General features: G+C 46.1%; 1 protein-coding gene and 1 long non-coding RNA gene across 8 annotated transcripts in view; one reads left to right on the plus strand and one right to left on the minus strand.

Moving 5' to 3' along the window:
• The window catches only part of POT1 (protection of telomeres 1), a 138922-nt gene that overhangs the window by 6656 nt on the left and 113771 nt on the right, over positions 1 to 18495 (plus strand). For 6 of the 7 annotated variants that reach the window (XR_008308063.1, XM_053253347.1, XM_053253351.1 and 3 more), the window contains exon 2: positions 16631 to 16703. Coding sequence is in view for 3 of the 7 variants with exons in the window: in XM_053253347.1 (XP_053109322.1) it covers positions 16671 to 16703 (33 nt within the window). In the remaining 4 variants the exon portion in view is untranslated. Of the gene's footprint in view, positions 1 to 2057; positions 2184 to 16630; positions 16704 to 18495 lie in introns of those variants that run through there. The other variant, XM_053253348.1, reaches the window with a different exon arrangement.
• LOC128326467 (uncharacterized) lies at positions 2416 to 7596 on the minus strand. Its single transcript, XR_008308065.1, has 3 exons — positions 7341 to 7596; positions 7068 to 7160; positions 2416 to 2824 (listed from the first exon to the last, which is right to left on the minus strand). It is a non-coding gene; the product is annotated as an uncharacterized LOC128326467 (long non-coding RNA).

Consider the following 18495-nt stretch of genomic DNA (forward strand, 5'->3'; position numbering starts at 1 on the left):
GAATTAAATGAAGCAGGAGAACTGTGAGATTTATGGGAAATTTCTGGGAAGATAATCTGTAGTTTTGGACATGGTTGTTAAAGTATTTGTTTTTAAAAAAATTATCATTGTTGTTTGTGTTTATGTTTTCAAGAAAAAGGGGAAAAAATGAAGTGCAGATTTAAAGTGAACACAAAATAAGTGCTCCTTTTTGTGTCCTTATACACTGCTGAATAATCATGAGGTGGGGTCACACTGTCACTATTGCTGAATCCACTAATTTCATTTATTGTGTTTTTTTCAGGTGGGTGGGGAGGGGAGTGTGACTTTATCTTAGCTGAATGTTTTACAAAGTTTTTGATGTTTAACATCAGGAAGTTCTACCTTGTGGTTTGGGTAAGCTCTTCCCCATAGTGTCTAATCAGATTTCCCTTTTTAAAATGTCTGGAAAATCAGTAATCAAAAAGTTGGTCTTGGTCTTTCAGTTGACATTGGGCTGGGGCAGGATGCAGCCAGGCAGACGTTAACAGGTGCATTTTTAATCACTTCCTAGAAATGCCCCTGATGAATTTCTGCTTGATACAGCTCTGATCAATGCAAAGTGTGGGTGCACGAAGCCTCATTTCTAAAGCCATCATCATATACCTGACTGTACAGAGTCTTTACAGCTTTTATGGCACAGAAGTTAAGATGGGCACCTTAACTTGTAATTTCTATTCCTTTTAGAGCACGAGTGAAAATATAAAGCATCTTAACTCTCATCTTAAACCAAAGGTTTTTGGATTACTGAATTTAATTCCTAACTGGTATAAAAGGAGGACTAGTTAGGTTAAATATTTATGTTCTTTGGAACCACATATTGTGAGTAAAAGATAGAGTTCAGCTCCCAAAAAGTTCCATACCATATATTCCCTACACGTATTATATATTATATGGACACTAACTATTTTTTAACAAGTTGTTCTAGTAATCTGTCTACTTTCTTTTCTCTACAAGTTGTTCTAGTAATCTGTCTATTTTCTTTTCACTATCCCTGCAATTGGACTAAATTTCGTCCAAACTGGATAGGCAGTTCACTTGCACTTCAAATGGTCATGCATCCACCATCTTAAATTGGGGTGGATGACATCATTTATTTTTATTTATTTATTTATCAAATTTGTACACCGCCCCAAACTATGAATTTGAGGTATTTGTTATGTGTCCCTACAACTGTACCAAATCAGTTCCCAATTGTACCTCAAACGTTCACGTATCTATCATCTTTAATTGGGATGGATGACATCATCACAAACCATGCCACTGAGGTGCCCCTGTGTGTCACTCACTACAACAGTACCCAATTTGGTTCAAATCAGTTAGGCAGTCCAACAAGTTAGCCCACTCACACCTCAAATACTCATGTGTCCACCATCTTGAATTGGGGTGGATGACATCATCACAAACCATGCCACTGAGGTGTCCCTGTGTGTCACTCACTACAACAGTACCCAATTTGGTTCAGATCAGTTAGGCAGTCCAACAAGTTAGCCCACTCACACCTCAAATACTCATGTGTCCACCATCTTGAACTGGGGTGGATGACATCATCACAAAATACACCATTGAGGTGTCTGTTGCCTGAATATGGGACACAAGTGTCTGTAGGGGGGGTGTCTTAGGGTTGGGCTCTCTCAGGGGTGGGGCCATCTCATGGGTGTGGCCATAATTTCTGCATGCACTGGCTTCCAGTTACATGTGGGAGCTCTCTGTGGCCCACCCAAAGCACTCCCCACCACAACCCCACCACCCAGCCCTGCCACCTCTTGGCCCCATGCTTATCAAACTCCAATGGAATGCATCTGAAGCAATACTTTATTGTTGGAGGCACTCTTTTAACTGCCTCTCTTGTGAGTTATTCAATGTGGGGCAACAAGGGGCTCCCTGATTCCAGGCTGGGCCCAGAAATAAGCTGGCCATCAGTCAGCTATGGGTGTGTTGAAAAAGAGTGGCTGCTTTTGTCTGGGTCACAAGTGGTGGGTGGAGGGAAGTGAGAGTGTGTCACAAAGCAGATTTTCCGTTTCCATGGCAATGCCTCCTCCTACAGCTACTTTTAACCCCTGCACTAAAGAAAGTGAATGGCAGTGATATCTGCCTGGCACACACATTGAGTGGGGTGGTGGGATGTGACGAAGGCTGGGTACCCACCCAGGGGATCGCTACAGGTAAGGCTTGCCTCAAGCAAGGAGCGGCATTTCTGTAATAAGCATCGTGGCTCCTCCGTCGCCCAGGAAATGGTCTGAAAGACTCCTCCTTGGCACATTTTCTCTTTTGTCTCTGCCCCGCCCACTGCCAGGCATTGTTCTGGAGCCCATTGTGGGCACAGAATGAAATCCCTCTGTCCTTTGAGCATGCTGATGGTGATGGAGCATGCTGCCCCATCAGGCGTTGCGTGCGTGGCGGAGCCAAACTATGGGGGAAATGGCGTCCCGGATGGGATGACCACTTTCCCCCGGAAATACAGGACATCCCAACTAATCTGGGACTGTTGGCAACCCTATAGTAGATACCACCAGTTGGGAACCCCTGTACTAGCTTAATGCACTATGCACTAAATGACATTATAAAATCTTAAATATATGCAATCACACCTAATGTTATGTTCTTGGACTTTGGTGTCTTCAGTGTTCCATCTACTTGTAACTTGGTTAGATATGTTATACGTACAGTAGGTTTACTTGCCATTTTTGTGAGTCATACAAGATTCAAAATTTGGAAATATGTGCTGCATTTATAAAAAATAATTGTTGCTGTTGCTGCTGTTGTTGTTGTTGTTGTTATAGAACTTCAAGCTCTGCAAAACGTCCTTGAACAAAGACCAAAATTCTGTATGAGAACTATGCATGTTTACATAAACAGCATACATTATCTAAATGACACAGTGTAGGCAAACAGTTTTATTGGCTTTTTAATGGTCCAGCCATAAGCATGCTTATGAAGAAGACAATCCTATTGAGTTCAGTATCTCTGTAAACATAGTTAGGATTTTGCTACAATCTAATCAAATTTTTGCATTAGCTTCTATGGTAGTTGCAACAGTTTAGTACTCTTCTTAATAACAACCCCTAAACTAGATTAGGTATTCCAGACTAATTGCCAATTAATGGAGAAGGAGCTATATAACAGATGAGATTCAGTGTAAGTATGAAGTGATGCATCCTGGGACCAAAAGGGGGGGAAAAACTTCATTTCACATATACATACTCATGGGATCTGAACTATCCAGGAAGGAAACCTTGGGGTTGTTGTGTATAGCTCATGAAAATGTCAAATCAGTGCGTGGCAGCAATGAAAAATGCAGAGACCATGCTAGGCATTGTTAGAAACCAGTTAACAATGAAACAGCCAGCATTGTAATACCATTTATATAAATCTATGTTACAGCTGCATTTAAAATACTATAAGGCTGTTCTCGCACACAGCCTAACCTAGACTGGGCAGACAGCCTGCAGAGACACAGAGATAGGTGCCTAGAGCACCCATCCCCTATGAGAATCTTCCAATGCACTGTGCATGGTGCATTATGGAATGCCCAGAGGCCGGGACATGTCATCCCATCCTCCAGAGCTCTGTGCTGCCAGGTGCAGCGCTGGTCATATGGGAGTCCACCCCCACCCACCCCCATTCTCCTATCTGTCATAACTAACTTCTCCTATTCATTTCAGTAGGATTTCTTGAGCAATTTACTCAGGATCTCAGCCACTGTAAATACAAGTCCAGACTGCTTGTCTGCATTCATCCTTGCTTAACTGTCCTTCCTTCCATTTCTTATAATGCCCTTTTTTTATTTCCAGCTGATCTCTAAGCTTTTTGTCTTAGAGTTGGGTTTTTTAGATGTCTCCTCCCCCCCCCCATTGAGTTGTTTGTGATATAGTATAACACCTTCTTCAGGAACTCCAACCTATCCTAAGCTTCTTTCCACACTAGTTTATCAAGCCATGGAAACCCATCTAGCTCTTATTAAAATTGGCTTTCCTGACAACTTTTGTCATACTTGTATTTGAAACAGTTCCACTGAAACAGTAAGACTGCCTCCATGTTTTAAGGATAACGGTGAAATTCTATTGTATTCCAGGACTGGACCTATTTTGCTAAAAGGGTAATACTACATTAAAATGTACCTCTGCATCTAAATTGCAAATTCACCTAAATTATTTTTGCTACAGAATGAAACGGGGGGGGGGTGGAATAGGGTGATAAAACAGATCTGTTATTCAAAATACTGAAGATTTCACTAAGGTTTAGTAGGAATGTTTCTCTGAGTCTCCATCTGCCCTTCTCCTAATCATTTCTAACTGATCTCTTTCTTTATGAACAGCACCATCTACTGTTTATTTCAGAGCTGTGCAAGGAACAAAATAAAGTGGGTAGGATCTTTGCCCAGCTTTGTTGCTTGCTGACCCTCACTTCTGAACAGCAAAAGTGAAATCTGGCAGATTGTCCATTTTTTCATCAGTGCTGTTTGGCAGGGAATGAAATGAGCAGAGCTTCCTGTTTGCAGTATAGTTGTGAAAATGGGTAGCTTTTCATTTGGAAAGAAAACTCTTATGAATGATACAATGGACAGGCAGACTAGAGGATATGCAGTCAGATCCTCTGCATGTTTACTTAGAACCAAGTTGCTCTGATTTCAGTTTCACTGGCTGCATTCACACTGAACACGGAACTGTTGCATGGGCCCAATGGACCTGTGAGTCCACTCCCCCTCCCCCCTTTCTCCCATCTGCATTCAGACGGAATGGATAGGAGGCTCTCTGCAATCAGGGAGACTGGATAGTTCAGGGGGTACTGGCTGCATGGGCTTCCTTTTGGAATAAAGGACAGCACTGGCAGCCAATTGCAGCCGGAGCAAGGGAGGACCTCCTCCTTCAACTCCAGTTACAGCACCGTGGGACAGTGGTGCAGCGTTTGGACATAATGCTGACACCATCGAACTGCAGGTAAGAATGGCAAAACCCACTACAAACCGAAGGTTCAAAATGGAGTCTCAGAAGGGAAACCTTGCATCGCATTTGAGTCCAAACCACAGTTGCACGCATTCAGATATACAAAAAATTTCAACCTCGGGCCCCTTCAACTCCGGTTTCGCATTATGTGCAAATGCGGTGACTGTGTCCCAGGTAAATATGCACAAATGCAGCTTTAAACATGCAAAGTGGGAGGAGGCAATAGTAAACCCCTCCTGTATTCTACCAAAGAAAACCACAGGGCTCTGTGGGCTCTAAGAGTTGAAAGTGTGACGGCACACTTTACCTTTAGACTAAATTGTCTTTATAAAATATTGCCATTCTGCTTTCCAGCCCACTCCCCCCTACTAACTGGCTGATGCTCAACACTGGCTCAGATCCTTCAGCCAGTCAGGGATTTGTACACAAACAAGGCCAGCAACCTCATCCAAATATGAACTGGTAATAGCAATTTTTAATTCAGTCAATATAATAAAATGCATTTAGCGTACATATTCCCTGCTGCCTTAACTGGGGAAAAAAATTCTGATCAATCAGCACCTTTCTTCCAGGATGTTTAAAATAATTTTCTTCTTTCTCTCTTTGCAAATTCTTTGCAAACCTTTCAAAAACTAGTTCAATACATCTGGCTAGAAATTACTTTGACTAAGATGTGCAGAGCTAAGCATTTCAAGGAGGGCCAAAGGTCAAATATTTCCAACACAATTTTGATCTATGAATTTCTGCTATACTTGTAGGACTATTAAGCTTTGCATTTGAAGAGTAAGCTCTATCTACTTGAATATATTTCCCTTTGTCAAAACCTTCAGTTGATCAAACTATTTACCTTTTGTGATTTCAGAAAATAAATATCAAGATCAAATTCTTGGAAAGAAAATGCAAATATAGATGCAAACCAATTAAATTAGTACAGAGTTGTTTAGATATATTCATTTATGCTCAAATGTGTTCTTGATAAGTATTGATTGATTGATTGATAGTTAAATTTTTATACCGCTTTTCATTAAAATAATCTCAAGGCAGTTTACAAGACATTTAAAACAATATAAAACTATAAAACATGCACAGTAAAAATTAAATTGGAATATAAAAATATAAATCTAATTAAAACATTTTTTAAACACATGTACAATGTAACCATAAGATACAAAGCAGCAGCAACAAAACACACATATAAAAGCCCGGGTAAAAAGCCAAGATTTTACTTGTTTTCTAAAAACTGTGATGGAGACTGGGGAGTGGATGCTCCCAGTCATAAAAAACTTGTCCTGAAAAACTTGTCCTTTTTCAGGAAAAACTTGTCCTGAGAAGCTTAGTCTGACTTGTACTGCTGTATTCACAGTATCTACTGAGTCATTACTGAACAGTTTATACATACGTGTGTGTGTGTGTGTGTACTTTTTGTATTTTAATTGTGCATTGTTTTAATTTAGCTTGTAAACCAATTTTGGATTATTTCAATGAAAAGCAATATGGAAATTACACCTAAGCATACTCAGTGGCTATCTTCTGATGCCCTGTTCCAACTTCAGTTTGATGGAGCTCCATAGCTTGGTGTTCTTGGACTGACTAACATACGAGAAAGTGATGGCATAAACATGATGTCTTGGATTATGTTCATTGTGGTGGATTGACTATTAAACCAAACAAAAGCATCCAATCATACCTACTTGGAAGAAAGCCCATTGAAATTAATGAGATTTCTTTACTCCCCAAAAAAACCAAAGTAGGCAAAAATTGAAACTACTACTCTTTTCAGTAGCCACAGAGAGAAAAGAATGACAAATAGCTTCTGGATATGTGCCTAAATCTTGCCCCTTCTCCAAAGCTCCTGTAAAATGCAGAGCTTATTTTCTCTTGGGGGAAAGAATGAAGAGGGATAAATAGTTCCTTCTGGGCACAAGGGAGATCTCTTTATTTCTCCTGAAGTTCTTCTACCACCATTAGTTAATAGATATAGAGTGCAATGCAATTAAGAATCAGATGTTTATACATTAGACATTAAAAGACACAAAAGTCGTTCACACAACCCAGTATGGCTGGGTTCAGAGGGCTGATGAGGGAAGACAGGATCGCTCTTACCTTCCTCTCAGATGATTGCTTCACTTTCTTGGGCCACGCGGCTTCTGCGCCCACACAAGCGTCACTGTTGGGAGCTGCACAGCCATCTGGAAGCTGGGGAAATGAAGCCAAGCCTTCAGAAATCCCTCAATGTGCCGCGCAAGGAGTGTGGTGCACTATGTTATTATTTATAAATTCTCCTCATAAAAAGGAGAATGCTTACTATAGCTGTGAACTGACATAACATGTATTTTACCCAGTGTAGCTTTCATTCTTTGTAACCGTTATGCTTACATATTGTGTCACCAAAAGATATGGGACCCAGTAAACAATTTTGAATTGTCCAGGGATGAGAAGATTTCCTTGTCAGTCTTCCAAGTTGCCAGAAGAAGTTCTGCTTTTATTTATTTGTTTGTTTATCATATTTATATCCCGCTCTTCCTCCAAGGAGCCCAGAGCCCAAGGAGCCCATACATGGTTATGTTTGTCTTCATAACAATCCTGTGAGGTAGGTTAGGCCAGGGGCATAGCTAGGGGAGAGGGGGCTGTGTTCGCCCCTTTCTCCAGCAGTCCCTCAGAGTGAGGGAGATAATGAAGAAAATAGGGAGGGGTAGATCTGAGGGTCCCTCAGGAGCTTGGGGGCCTAGGTTCTTTGAACCCATCCGCTCAATTATAGCTACACCCCTGGGTTAGGCTGAGAAATTTGCGACTGGTCCATAGTCACCCAGTGAATTTCATGGTAGAATGGGGATTTGAATTTAGGCCTCCCCAGTCGTAGCCCAGCACTCTAACAAATACACCACACTGGCTCTCACAGCCAGCATGGTGTAGTGGTTAGAGTGCTGGACTAGGACCAGGGAGATCCGAGTTCAAATCCCTATTTATCCATGATACTTGCTGGGAGACTCTGAGCCAATCACTTCTCTCTCAGCCTAACCGACTACAGAGGGTTGCTGTGAGGAGAAACTCAAGTATGTAGGACACTGCTCTGGGCTCCTTGGTGCCCAGAGCAGGATATAAAATGTAATAAATAAATAATAAATAATAAATAAATAATATAAGCATAATATATAATATAATAATATATAATAATATAAGCATACTTTGGGTGCTCTCTCTGCAGTCAAAAGACTATTGAGATTAGTTAAAATTATTTGTGAAACTGCAGTTTTTGGTTTTTGGTTTCATTTCCCTTTTGGAGAGATGGCAGTCCTATTATTACAGTGTGTTCCTAAACATATTATACGAAAAGCCCTGTTCAGACATTTAAAAGGTGTGTGTGTGTGTGTGTGTGTGTGTGTGTGTGTGCTGTACACATATGCAGCATCACGAGAGTATGCCCAGAAGTCGTGCCACAGGATAAATGCAACGAGAAGCATTATCCTCCCCACACCCTCCATACTTATAGCATTTGTCTAAAGAGGCCAATGTGGTCAGCATGATGGTGGTTGCTTCTATGACTGGAAGGCTGGGGAAGCATGTAGAGCGTGGAAGTGTGAGGTGTGAGGCTTTTTGCCGCATGAGTGCCAGGTGCGGGGCTTGCTGGCATGCGCTTGGGACATGTCAGTACAGCGTCCTCTTTTTTTTAAACTGCTGAACAGGGCTTAAGTTTCAGTGATATCAGCACTAATCGCTTGGTTAACTGGTTGTATCTGTCTTGTTTTACCTATATAAGATACTGAAAGATTTTTGAACATGGTCTTTTTGTTTTGTTTTAACTGCATCATTAGAATTGTGATTCTAATTGGAATTGCAGACTAGAAAAATTCTTGACTGTTGGAGAGTTTTTTATTTAAGACATAAACCTATACAGCATTGTGATTTTTTTTTTTTAAAAAAAAATCCAGTCTGGTGATTTAATAGATTTTTCTCTCTCCCCCTTTTAAAAGAATCAATAAGAGTCTCCCAGATTTATGGACAAATGATTTTTTGTTAACAGGAGGTACACATCACAGTCTAGTTTCCCATTTTATTTTCTCAACATCAAATTTTGCTCTGTTTCCAAGAGTAATTCTCTCTTGTCTAGGAGTTATTCTGTCACAAGGATGTGTGTTGCATTCTACCATCTGATCAAGAGCATGCTCTCAGTTTGTGGTATGAGTACTTACTGCTAGTAGCTACAGTATATAAGGCCATGTAGGTACATTTTTTAATATGTAGAATGGTCTCATGTGTTCTAAGCTGAGAAATGAACTTTAATTTTGCTTGCTATGAAAACAGGTTTTGCAGGACGAAGTATGCAATTCAGAATTAATTCATTTTTCTCTTTTGTATATGTCTGCTTGCACACACAGTGTAAAATCAGAAATGATGTGGATATTAATTCCATAAGTTTCCCTTATAGTTTCCATGATATCCCAGTGCAGTGAGGATAATAAAAGGGAAATGTAGGTCAGGAACCCCTGAAAGTTTATAGGGAAAAATAATTTCTACTCCTGGACACTTGCAAATGTAGAAAAATGATTTATTGGCCCATGTTTCAGTTAGATTTGGAGATTCCCTCGATTCCTTTTTCTCCCAAGATGTCTTGCACATGAAGTCTGCAGTACTGACCTATGAATGGGTGAGGGTGTTAATGAGTTGCTGTAGCTTGCTACTTGATAACAGCTGTCCAAGAGTATAGTATAGTTTATATTTGATTTCACTTGTGTATGCACCAGAAACATCGCCCCTGCTGCCTCTTTTTCATAATATGTATATTTTCTTCTCTCCTGCTTACTGCATCCCAGATTCCCCATTAAAGGTCCTAAGGTGGACAAAATATCTATATAGAGTGAGAGGAAATCTTTCAATATTTTAATTAGCAGAAACAGAACTATGTCCCATTACATTTCCTTTCAGGGCTTGCATTGTTACTGAAGCCATTTGGAGGTGGATGGATTCTGATCTGTCACACATTCTCACTCCTGAAATAAATATGGATGGATGCAGAAAGGGGAAAATGTGGTTTAAGCTGGTAAAGATCGCTGCCATATTCTATTCATACGGAAAAAGAAAACTCCATGTGTTGTGGTGTCAGTGTAAAATATATGTTTAATATTCTGTTTTCATGTAATGGGATCATTTCCTCAGAGGAAACTTGCCTCGTGGTGAGGAGAGAATTTAATGCAGCTGAAACATGCTGCTGAGGCGGCCGGGGGCGGGGGGGAATCCCACACAGGTGACTGTGAGAAACTAGCACAAAAATGATGTTAACAAGGAAGCTTACTCTTGTTAATTTGACAGAAGCATTTACTAGGGCATCTGCTAATGTGCCTGGCATTGCTCTGGAGGATCCACATCTGCCTTCCACCAAAGAAATATGATGATGATGATGATGATGATGATGATGATGATGATGATCACAGACCTTGCAGTGCATATTTACTATTGTTCACATATGACTGCTGTGATGCTGCATAGAAACAAAACAGGCAAATATAGCTTTGGTGTACAAGCAGAGATGCCAGAGGAAAACAGTAAAGTCGTAACTGAGGTGGTTTAACACACAAGGCTGTTACAATACCTGACTTGTGCTATCAGAGATGCACCTAGGTAATTTTGGAGCCTGGACCTAATGGCCTTTGGAGTCGTCGTTGTTCCCCCCCCCCCGTCCCCCCCGCCGCCCCACAAGTTAAGCATCTTCCCTCTAAACACACACCGTCACCGTGTCACATGCAATATTTTTTGACATGTGCATTTTTGAGGGCACAAACAGCAGCAGAACTCCCAAGAATGTAAGGATATGCAACAAGTGTATTTATGCAAATCTGCATTAGCAGAAACATTCCAACACGCAACTTAACATATTCCCATCCCACATATTTCTTTCCCCACTCCCTCCTTTGTCTCTAAAGCACCTGGCACACATTACAATCACACTCAGCTGCCCAGCACAGCATGGGCCAGTGGCAGGGTGACCACACCACCCAGGATAGACTAAATAGGATTTGGGGGGCCCCAGGGGGTGTGGTGGCTGTGGACTTTGGCCCCAAAGTCCAAGGGGAAGAGTGTCTCTACTGCTGTGCATAACATTTACATTGTGCCCAGACCCCCCAAGGAGACACGGAGACATTGCTATGGAAGGAACAGTCGATTTATTGAAGTTTATAGTACAGGCTCAATTGGCTGGGATTGCATGGACATTCCCCACAACAGTGCGGAGTCTAGCAGGCCAGCCACACCATGGCCGCCCCCACCTAACCGACCATGGCGATAGCACCTTGGCTCCAGGCAGCTCACCTGCTCTCCAGCAGAGGCGCCCTTCTCCGCCAACCTAAGGTCAGGTTTCTGACCTCCCAGCGACAACTCCACCGATGCTGCACAGCCATATGGATGGGGTGTTGCCTGAGGAGAGGCAGGAGTCAAGCGTCATCCCTGATCTGTCAAGCCTCAAGGGATCAGTTCCTCCTCCTCGATTTACATCTTACCTAAGGTGCCACACCTCCTTAATTAGCATTTCCTCACTGCACTGTACCTTGCACAGCGGGCGTTAGCCCAGCTTAACGACCCACACCCCACAAACCCAAGATAGCTGTTGCCAATCCCAGCCTGAGGTCATCTAAAAAGAACCTCATGCCCATGGCGGACAAGTGGACCCCGTCGCCCCGGTAGAGGGCGGGCTGCGAGTAGACAATGTCGTCGTGTGGTATACATCCGCCGCCATTGGCCGCCAGGAAGCGTGCTATAGCCGCATTGACCCCCCTTCTCGCCCTGTCCACCTTGTTCTGTTTGAGCACCCCCTGCCAGATCCTGCGCTGTGTGATGTCAGACCAGAGGACAACCGCCCCAGGGCACCAGGACAAAACCACCTCCAGGTCCTGTTCGGTCTGCCGGGCCAGGGAAATACCTGACTGACTAACTAGGTCGTTCCCGCCAAAATGGAAGAGCAGGATGTCCGGTGCAGGGTTCTGCTCCAGGTACTCCCGCAGCATCGGCAGCAGCTGTGCTCTCCGCATTCCCCTTTGCCCACGCCACTCGATGGCGGCCCAGCACCCCAGGCCCAGCTGCATTCCCGGATCCGTGCCTTGTACCCACTTGAGAGCCCAGAATATAAAAGAGTGGCCCAGGACAAGGACTCTGGCCCTCCTGCCGGGAGGCTTCACTCCTGTGTGGAAGAGAGAACACTCATCAGGTGGGAACAAGAGGGGGAGGGGTGTGGAGGGGGCACCTGCTGCCCTATCGTACGTATCTGCGGTAGGCCGCAGACTGCCAGCGGCCTAGGCGCTGGATTGCGGCTCCCGTGTAGCTGAGCCTTGCAGCCGCTGAGGCCGCTCCAATCCTAAACGAGTGTGAGGACAGGTGGCCTGTGGACACCCCAGACACCTGAAAGGCCTTCCTCATCACAGCCCAAAATTGGTACTGGGATAGGGGGTTGCCATCAGCGTGCACAAACAGGCACCTCTCGGCCTCGCCCCTGGCCGCCATGTAGGCTCCCAGAGCCTGCACCGGGCACATGAGGTGATTGTTCGCCCTGTGCAGGGTGACCAGCTGACCCCTGCCCCGCTGGTCGGTTTTAGAGAAGCGAAGCCTCAGCGATACCGCGGCTGGGCCCATGGACAGGTCGCTCCTCTGCATGACCCTCACAGCTGTCCCTCGCGCTCCTTTGGGAAAAAGCTCTCCCACCCTGAAGGCCCCATAGAAAGCCACCAGCGCCGCCGCTCTGAACAAGGCTTCCTCATAGGGGGAAGAGCATACGGCCTCCAAGCTCCGCACAGCCCGTTCCAGGGCGTCGGGTATAATGAGCAGGCGGTGGTCGGGCTGGGCCGGGGTCTCCCTGGCCCATCCCTCCAGCATGTGCCGGACTCGGAAATCGCCCGAGTGATCAGGCAGCCCCCGGGACTTCGCACAGAAGGCCAGGGCTGCCATGTGCCCAGCCATTGTGCTGACAGCGAGCCCTTCTCCCCACAGGTGCACCAAGTACTGCATCAAATGTTCAGGTGGGGCCGGCCAGTCCTGGCCGACTCCTGCCCGCCGCCTGAAGTGCTGGAAGGCCTCAGCCCTCCTGCCATAGGTAGCCCGCATCCTAGGCGCTAAGGAAGCCTCGATTGCTCTGAGCGCCTCTACACTCCAAGGCTCCAGAGGCTAAGTGGCATCTTCTCAGGCCTTGGGAAAGCGTCGGGAGCCAGCTGCCGGAAGTGCCGCATCTGAAAACGAGACAGAGCATCTGCAATGTTGTTCTGCGCTCCTGGCACATGCTGCGCCACGAACACTATGTTGTTGTGCAGGCATGCCAGCACTAAGGCCCTCACCAGGCTCATGACCTGGTGAGGGACCTGGAGGTCTGACGGTTGACAACCTGCACTGTCGCCAGGTTATCGCACCAGAAGCGCACGGCTGAGTTGCAAAACTGGTCCGCCCAGATGTGCACCGCGACCACTATGGGGAATAGCTCAAGGAAAGTGAGATCCCTCGTGATCCCCCATACAGCCCATTCACATGGCCACTGCTCTGCACACCACCTGCCCCAAGGCCACCCGCTGTGTCCCACTGCACCTGGAAATCCACTTCCAGGAGCTGTGACGCCCACCAAAAGGAAACCCCGTTGAAGGAGTCCAAGAAGCACAAACATAGCCTCATGTCCTCCCTCATGGCTGCGGTCTCCCTGATCTGAAAATGCGGCAGCCTGCACCCCACCGTGGCATCACAGAGACGCCGCAAGAACGGGCAGCCTGGGGCCACCACGCGACAGGCAAAGTTGAGATGCCCAACCAGGGATTGCAGTTGCCGCAGCATGACCTTCTTGGCTTGCTCGCAGGCCCTCAAAAGCGCCCTCAGAGCCTCCAGCTTGTCCTTGGGCAGCCGTGACAGCTGCCCTTGGGTGTCCAACTCGATGCCCAAGAACGTAAGGCTGGTGGACGGACCCTCGGTCTTGGGCACCCCCAACTCGTCACATAGGGCCGCGAATGAGCTTAAAAGTGTGGAGCAGTGGGTGGAGCCAGCTCGGCCTCCGAAAAGATAATTGTCAAGGTAATGAGCCGTGGAGTCAAGCCCCACCCTCCGCCGCAGCGCCCATTCCAGCATCGTGCTGAAGGCCTCAAAGGCTGCGCAGGACACCGAGCAGCCCATAGGGAGAGCCCTGTCAATGTAATATTTCCCCTCAAACACAAAACCCAACAGGTCAAAGTCGTCGGGGTGGACTGGCAGCAGCCGGAAGGCTGACTCTGTGTCACACTTGGCTAGCAGTGCCCCAGGCCCGCAGGCCTGAACCATTGCCGTTGCCTCATTGAATGAAGTGTAGCGTACCGAGCACAGCTCAGCGGGTATCCCATCGTTGAGTGAGCTACCCTTGGGGTATGAGAGGTGGTGGATTAGCCGGAACTCGCCGGGAGTCTTTTTAGGTACCAGCCCCAGGGGTGATAGCCTCAGTGTCCGCAGTGGGGGTTCACTAAAGGGGCCCAGGACGTGGCCCAAGGCCACCTCCTTGTTGATCTTCCTAAGCACTATGTGCTCCATCCCTCTGATCGATTTCAAATTTCTGGCCAGGGTAAACTTGTGTGGAAGCTGGCATGGTATCCTAAAGCCTTCTGAGAAGCCAGCCTCCAGAAAGCGTGCGCGCTCCCTGTCCGGGTAGTTGCGCAATCGCCGCCTAAGTACAGTAAGCCTAATTGGGGTTGGGCCCCTTTGCAGGGCCACCCCCATGGGCGGCGGAGGGGCCCTTGCCTCCACCGGCACAGGGGCCCCAGCTGCCCGTTCGCAAGCTCTTTGTTCGTGGGCAGCTGATCCCCGCGTGCCGCCCCCTGCAAAACCCGCACTTGTGTCTAGATTTGCAGGGGGACCGCGCGCACTTCCCGCTCCTGTTGAACTCCCAGCACACCAGGGGACTTTGAACCCCCTGGGTGCCGGCGGAAGAAGCCGCTGACGCCTCTGGGGTCCTGGAAATCAAGTGCCCGCTCTCCGCGTGCTCCCCGGTGAGAGGCCTGGAGGGTGCCATGATCCTGAGCCACAGTTCAGAATGCTGCTTTTCCCAGGAGATCCCCGGGTGGTTAGATGCACGCTCCCTAAACGCCTGGTCGTAGGCCTCCCACGAGTTGCCGGTAAAGTCCATAAAAGCCCTGTGAATGGTGTCGAAGTACTTGATTAGGGCGGGGCCCTTCTCCGGGTACTTCTCAGTCACCACCCCCATGTATATAGTGAAACCGGAAACCCAGTTGTTCCAGTTATGCTCAATGGGCTTCCTTTTGGTCCTCTTCTTGTCCCTTTCCTGTTCCCCTTCCTTGCCCACAGGCTCAGGTTCTTTAAATAGCAGTTGGAAGACGTCTATATACTCGCCCTTCCAAATGCGTTCCTTTACATGCGGGAGGACGTGGTCACCCAGAGGGACTGCCCCCCCATTGAGGCCCCCGCTACCGCCGGCGGTGGGTGCCCCAGCTGGGGCGGTACGCATCCCAGGCTGCCCCGCTCCTCCTTGCCACACCTGATTACATGTTGCGTGTGGGGAGGCCCAGTTCATCGGCCCGGGGAACCACCCGAAGGGCCCACCCAGGGGGCTCCATGGTGGGCCCCAAGGCCAGACCCCCAATGAGGACTCACCACCTTGTCCCGCCTGCTCCCCGGAGGCGTCAACCGCTGTGGATCCGGCAGCTGCTGCACTGCTCCCGCTGGAACCCTCTGGTGTCTCGCTGCTAGCCGCGCTCGGTCCCTCTGGTGTCTTGCTGCTAGCCGGAGCCACCATGGCTGCCTCAAGCACCTCTAAACGGTCAGTAAAACCCTGCATGAGTTTAGTCCGCTTTGCGGCCCTCGTCATTTTGCGCAGGTATGGAGGTGGGGAGGGGCCGTGCTCCCTGTGGGCCCCAACCCCAGATGGACCCCCGCCATCCCTCCGCAAGGCTTCCCGCTCGCCAGCTATGGCTTCCAGGTGGGCAATCAGGGCCTTGATAGCCCCCAGCTCCATGTCCCGCTCGTCTTCTTTTGTTTACAAACATTTGGATCTGGAAAATGGGTGTTTTGTTTTGTCTACAAAACACCTGAAATGGGCTGTTTTGGGTACAAAACGTTTTGTATCCGAAACATTTCACACATCCCTAGTTGTGAGGATAAACACAACCATGTATGAAGCTCTGGACTCCTTGGAGGAGAAGCAGGATGAATGGATGGAGGGATGGATGGAGGGATGTATTAACAAACCTCAAGTACATGCTTTGTTTGTTTGAGGTGCCACTGGATTCTTGGTTTTACTACAGCATACTAAAAGATTCACTGGAATGTACTACCTATAAAATGTAATGTAATGCAACGTAATGTAATGCAAAGTTTGGGGGGGCGGGGGGGATATGAAACTGTGCTTGAAGAACTCAGTCTCACCTTTGGTTTCCCCGTCTGTAAAATTCACTGACCACCCCTCAAAGTTGTTGATCGGTCATCAGATACAGAGTACCATTTTAGGCTTTCAATGCCCACTAGTATGGTTAAGAAAGGCCTTTCACAATGGTTTTGCCATCACAAAAACTTACCTCTGCCGCTGTTGAAGAGATATTGCAAGGCAACACAAGCAGATAATGCTGGTACATATATGAAAAGGCTGGCTTTAAATACTTTGTATGATTGATAATTTCTATTGTTGAAGTTTCTGACTCATTAATTAGATTTATTTTCCTTCATTTCAGGGAACAGTTGTTATTTCCCACCCATTAACTAGATTTGGAAATGGAACAGCATTCTTCAAGATTGTCCTTCAAGGTATTTAAGCATATAGTTTTCTTTTCTTTTCTTGTTCTCCATACTAGACACACACTGAAGGCCTAAAGATAGTGAGGAGCAAACTCCACTTCTACAAGGCCTAGAGCTTAGCTTTAAAAAAATAATAATAAAGCTGGGGAGCTTAATAAAAAACAACACCTAAATAATGTTAGGATTAGGATACATAACAAACACAAAGAAACATTTTTAAAAGAACATAAAGAAAGCCTTGGGCAGGGAGGGAAATTGCACTTCTCTCTTGCATTCTCCGTATTAAAAAAGTACACTACACAGCTCTGCCACTCGATGATACTAAATTGCACACAAGCAACCAGAGGAAGGAGTGGAAGCAGCAATGGACTGGACAAATGAGATGACAACAACAACAACCTACTTCAGTATGTGACAGGAGCAGGATTCAAAGAGATGGTTGTCAATGGGGACCATCAATTGAAACCTAGAGGAAATTTGATGGTTGTGAGGTGATTGTTGCCAGTCCCTTGACATGAGAGACAACCTCACCAGCGTTGTCTGAACATCACAGAAACCCAAGAAGAGGAGGGACTTCCTATTGTCTGTCAGGCATGAATTGATGACCCACCTTCCCCACCACCTCATGCACAGAACATTCAGGGGGAGCGTAATCTTACCTCTTATTTCAGATGAGACACATAGCTATTATAAGGGCAGTTGGTGAGGCTGCATACAGGCCACTGATGCCTGGGGGCTGCCTGCTGCTCCCTCCCACCCCCACCCATCCTGATGGGCATGGGGCCTTCCCCTGCTGCCTGCCTTCACAGCGTCCACTGGCCACCCACCCCTCACCACCATTGACCTGCTTCCCTTTGCCAGGTTGCAACATGGCGCAATGATGTCATTGCACCAGCACCTTGCTGGGATGTGGTAATGTGCCCACACTAGTATGGTGACATCATTAGACCACAGGTTGGTGACCAGGTAGAGGGGGCTGCAAAGGCGGGGGCCGCATCAAATCTCAACGTTGCTATGCCACTGTTTAACATACTCTTTCCCCCCCCTGAGTTTGTTTTAGAAAAAAGTATGCATTCATAGATTATGCTGGCCTGATGTTGCTATTGCTGAGAATAAATATCGGTTACATGTTGATGTGACACATACACCAGATTCCTTGTTAGATTGATGTGAACTGCTACCAAGCTTTTGAAAATGTCAATGATTATTTTGCTTATATAGATTTTTAAAAAGACTTCTAATAAGTAGAGATTCAGAATACTCAAATGAAAATTCAATATATTCATCTCACGTCCTCTGCTGACTTCATGGTCCAATGAATATTTATGCTTGATTTACCATCACAAATGTGATATGTGTTGTCAAGTCAAATCAGTATAGAACTAGTAAGCAAGGCTAGAAGGGGCTACATGTTTGTTAAGTAGTTAGTACTTAATGTACTAACTAAATGCCCCATTTAGCCGGGCCCCTTTTTTCACATCTTAAAATGCATTTTCTATTTTACAGCTTTTATAAGCTTTTGCTAATGATTCAGTGTCTTTTGTTAGTTTCCAGAGTATGTTTGTGTGAGTTTATTTTCATATATGATGACAATTCAAGACCTGCCTCTAGTTGGAGCTGACAATTCTGGGCTGGAACTTGAGGCCAGTAACTTGAGGCCAGTTCACATTACTTAAGGCCAGTTCACATTACAGAATTAGCAGAACCACAGGCTATCCCCAAGGTTTATATTAGAAATAACAAAAGGTGTTGCTCTTGGGCTTACAACATAAACATATAAGAACTAGGGTTGTGGGTTTTG

This window comes from Hemicordylus capensis, chromosome 5, assembly GCF_027244095.1.
Source record: "Hemicordylus capensis ecotype Gifberg chromosome 5, rHemCap1.1.pri, whole genome shotgun sequence".
NCBI classification, from domain to species: Eukaryota; Metazoa; Chordata; class Lepidosauria; order Squamata; family Cordylidae; genus Hemicordylus; species Hemicordylus capensis.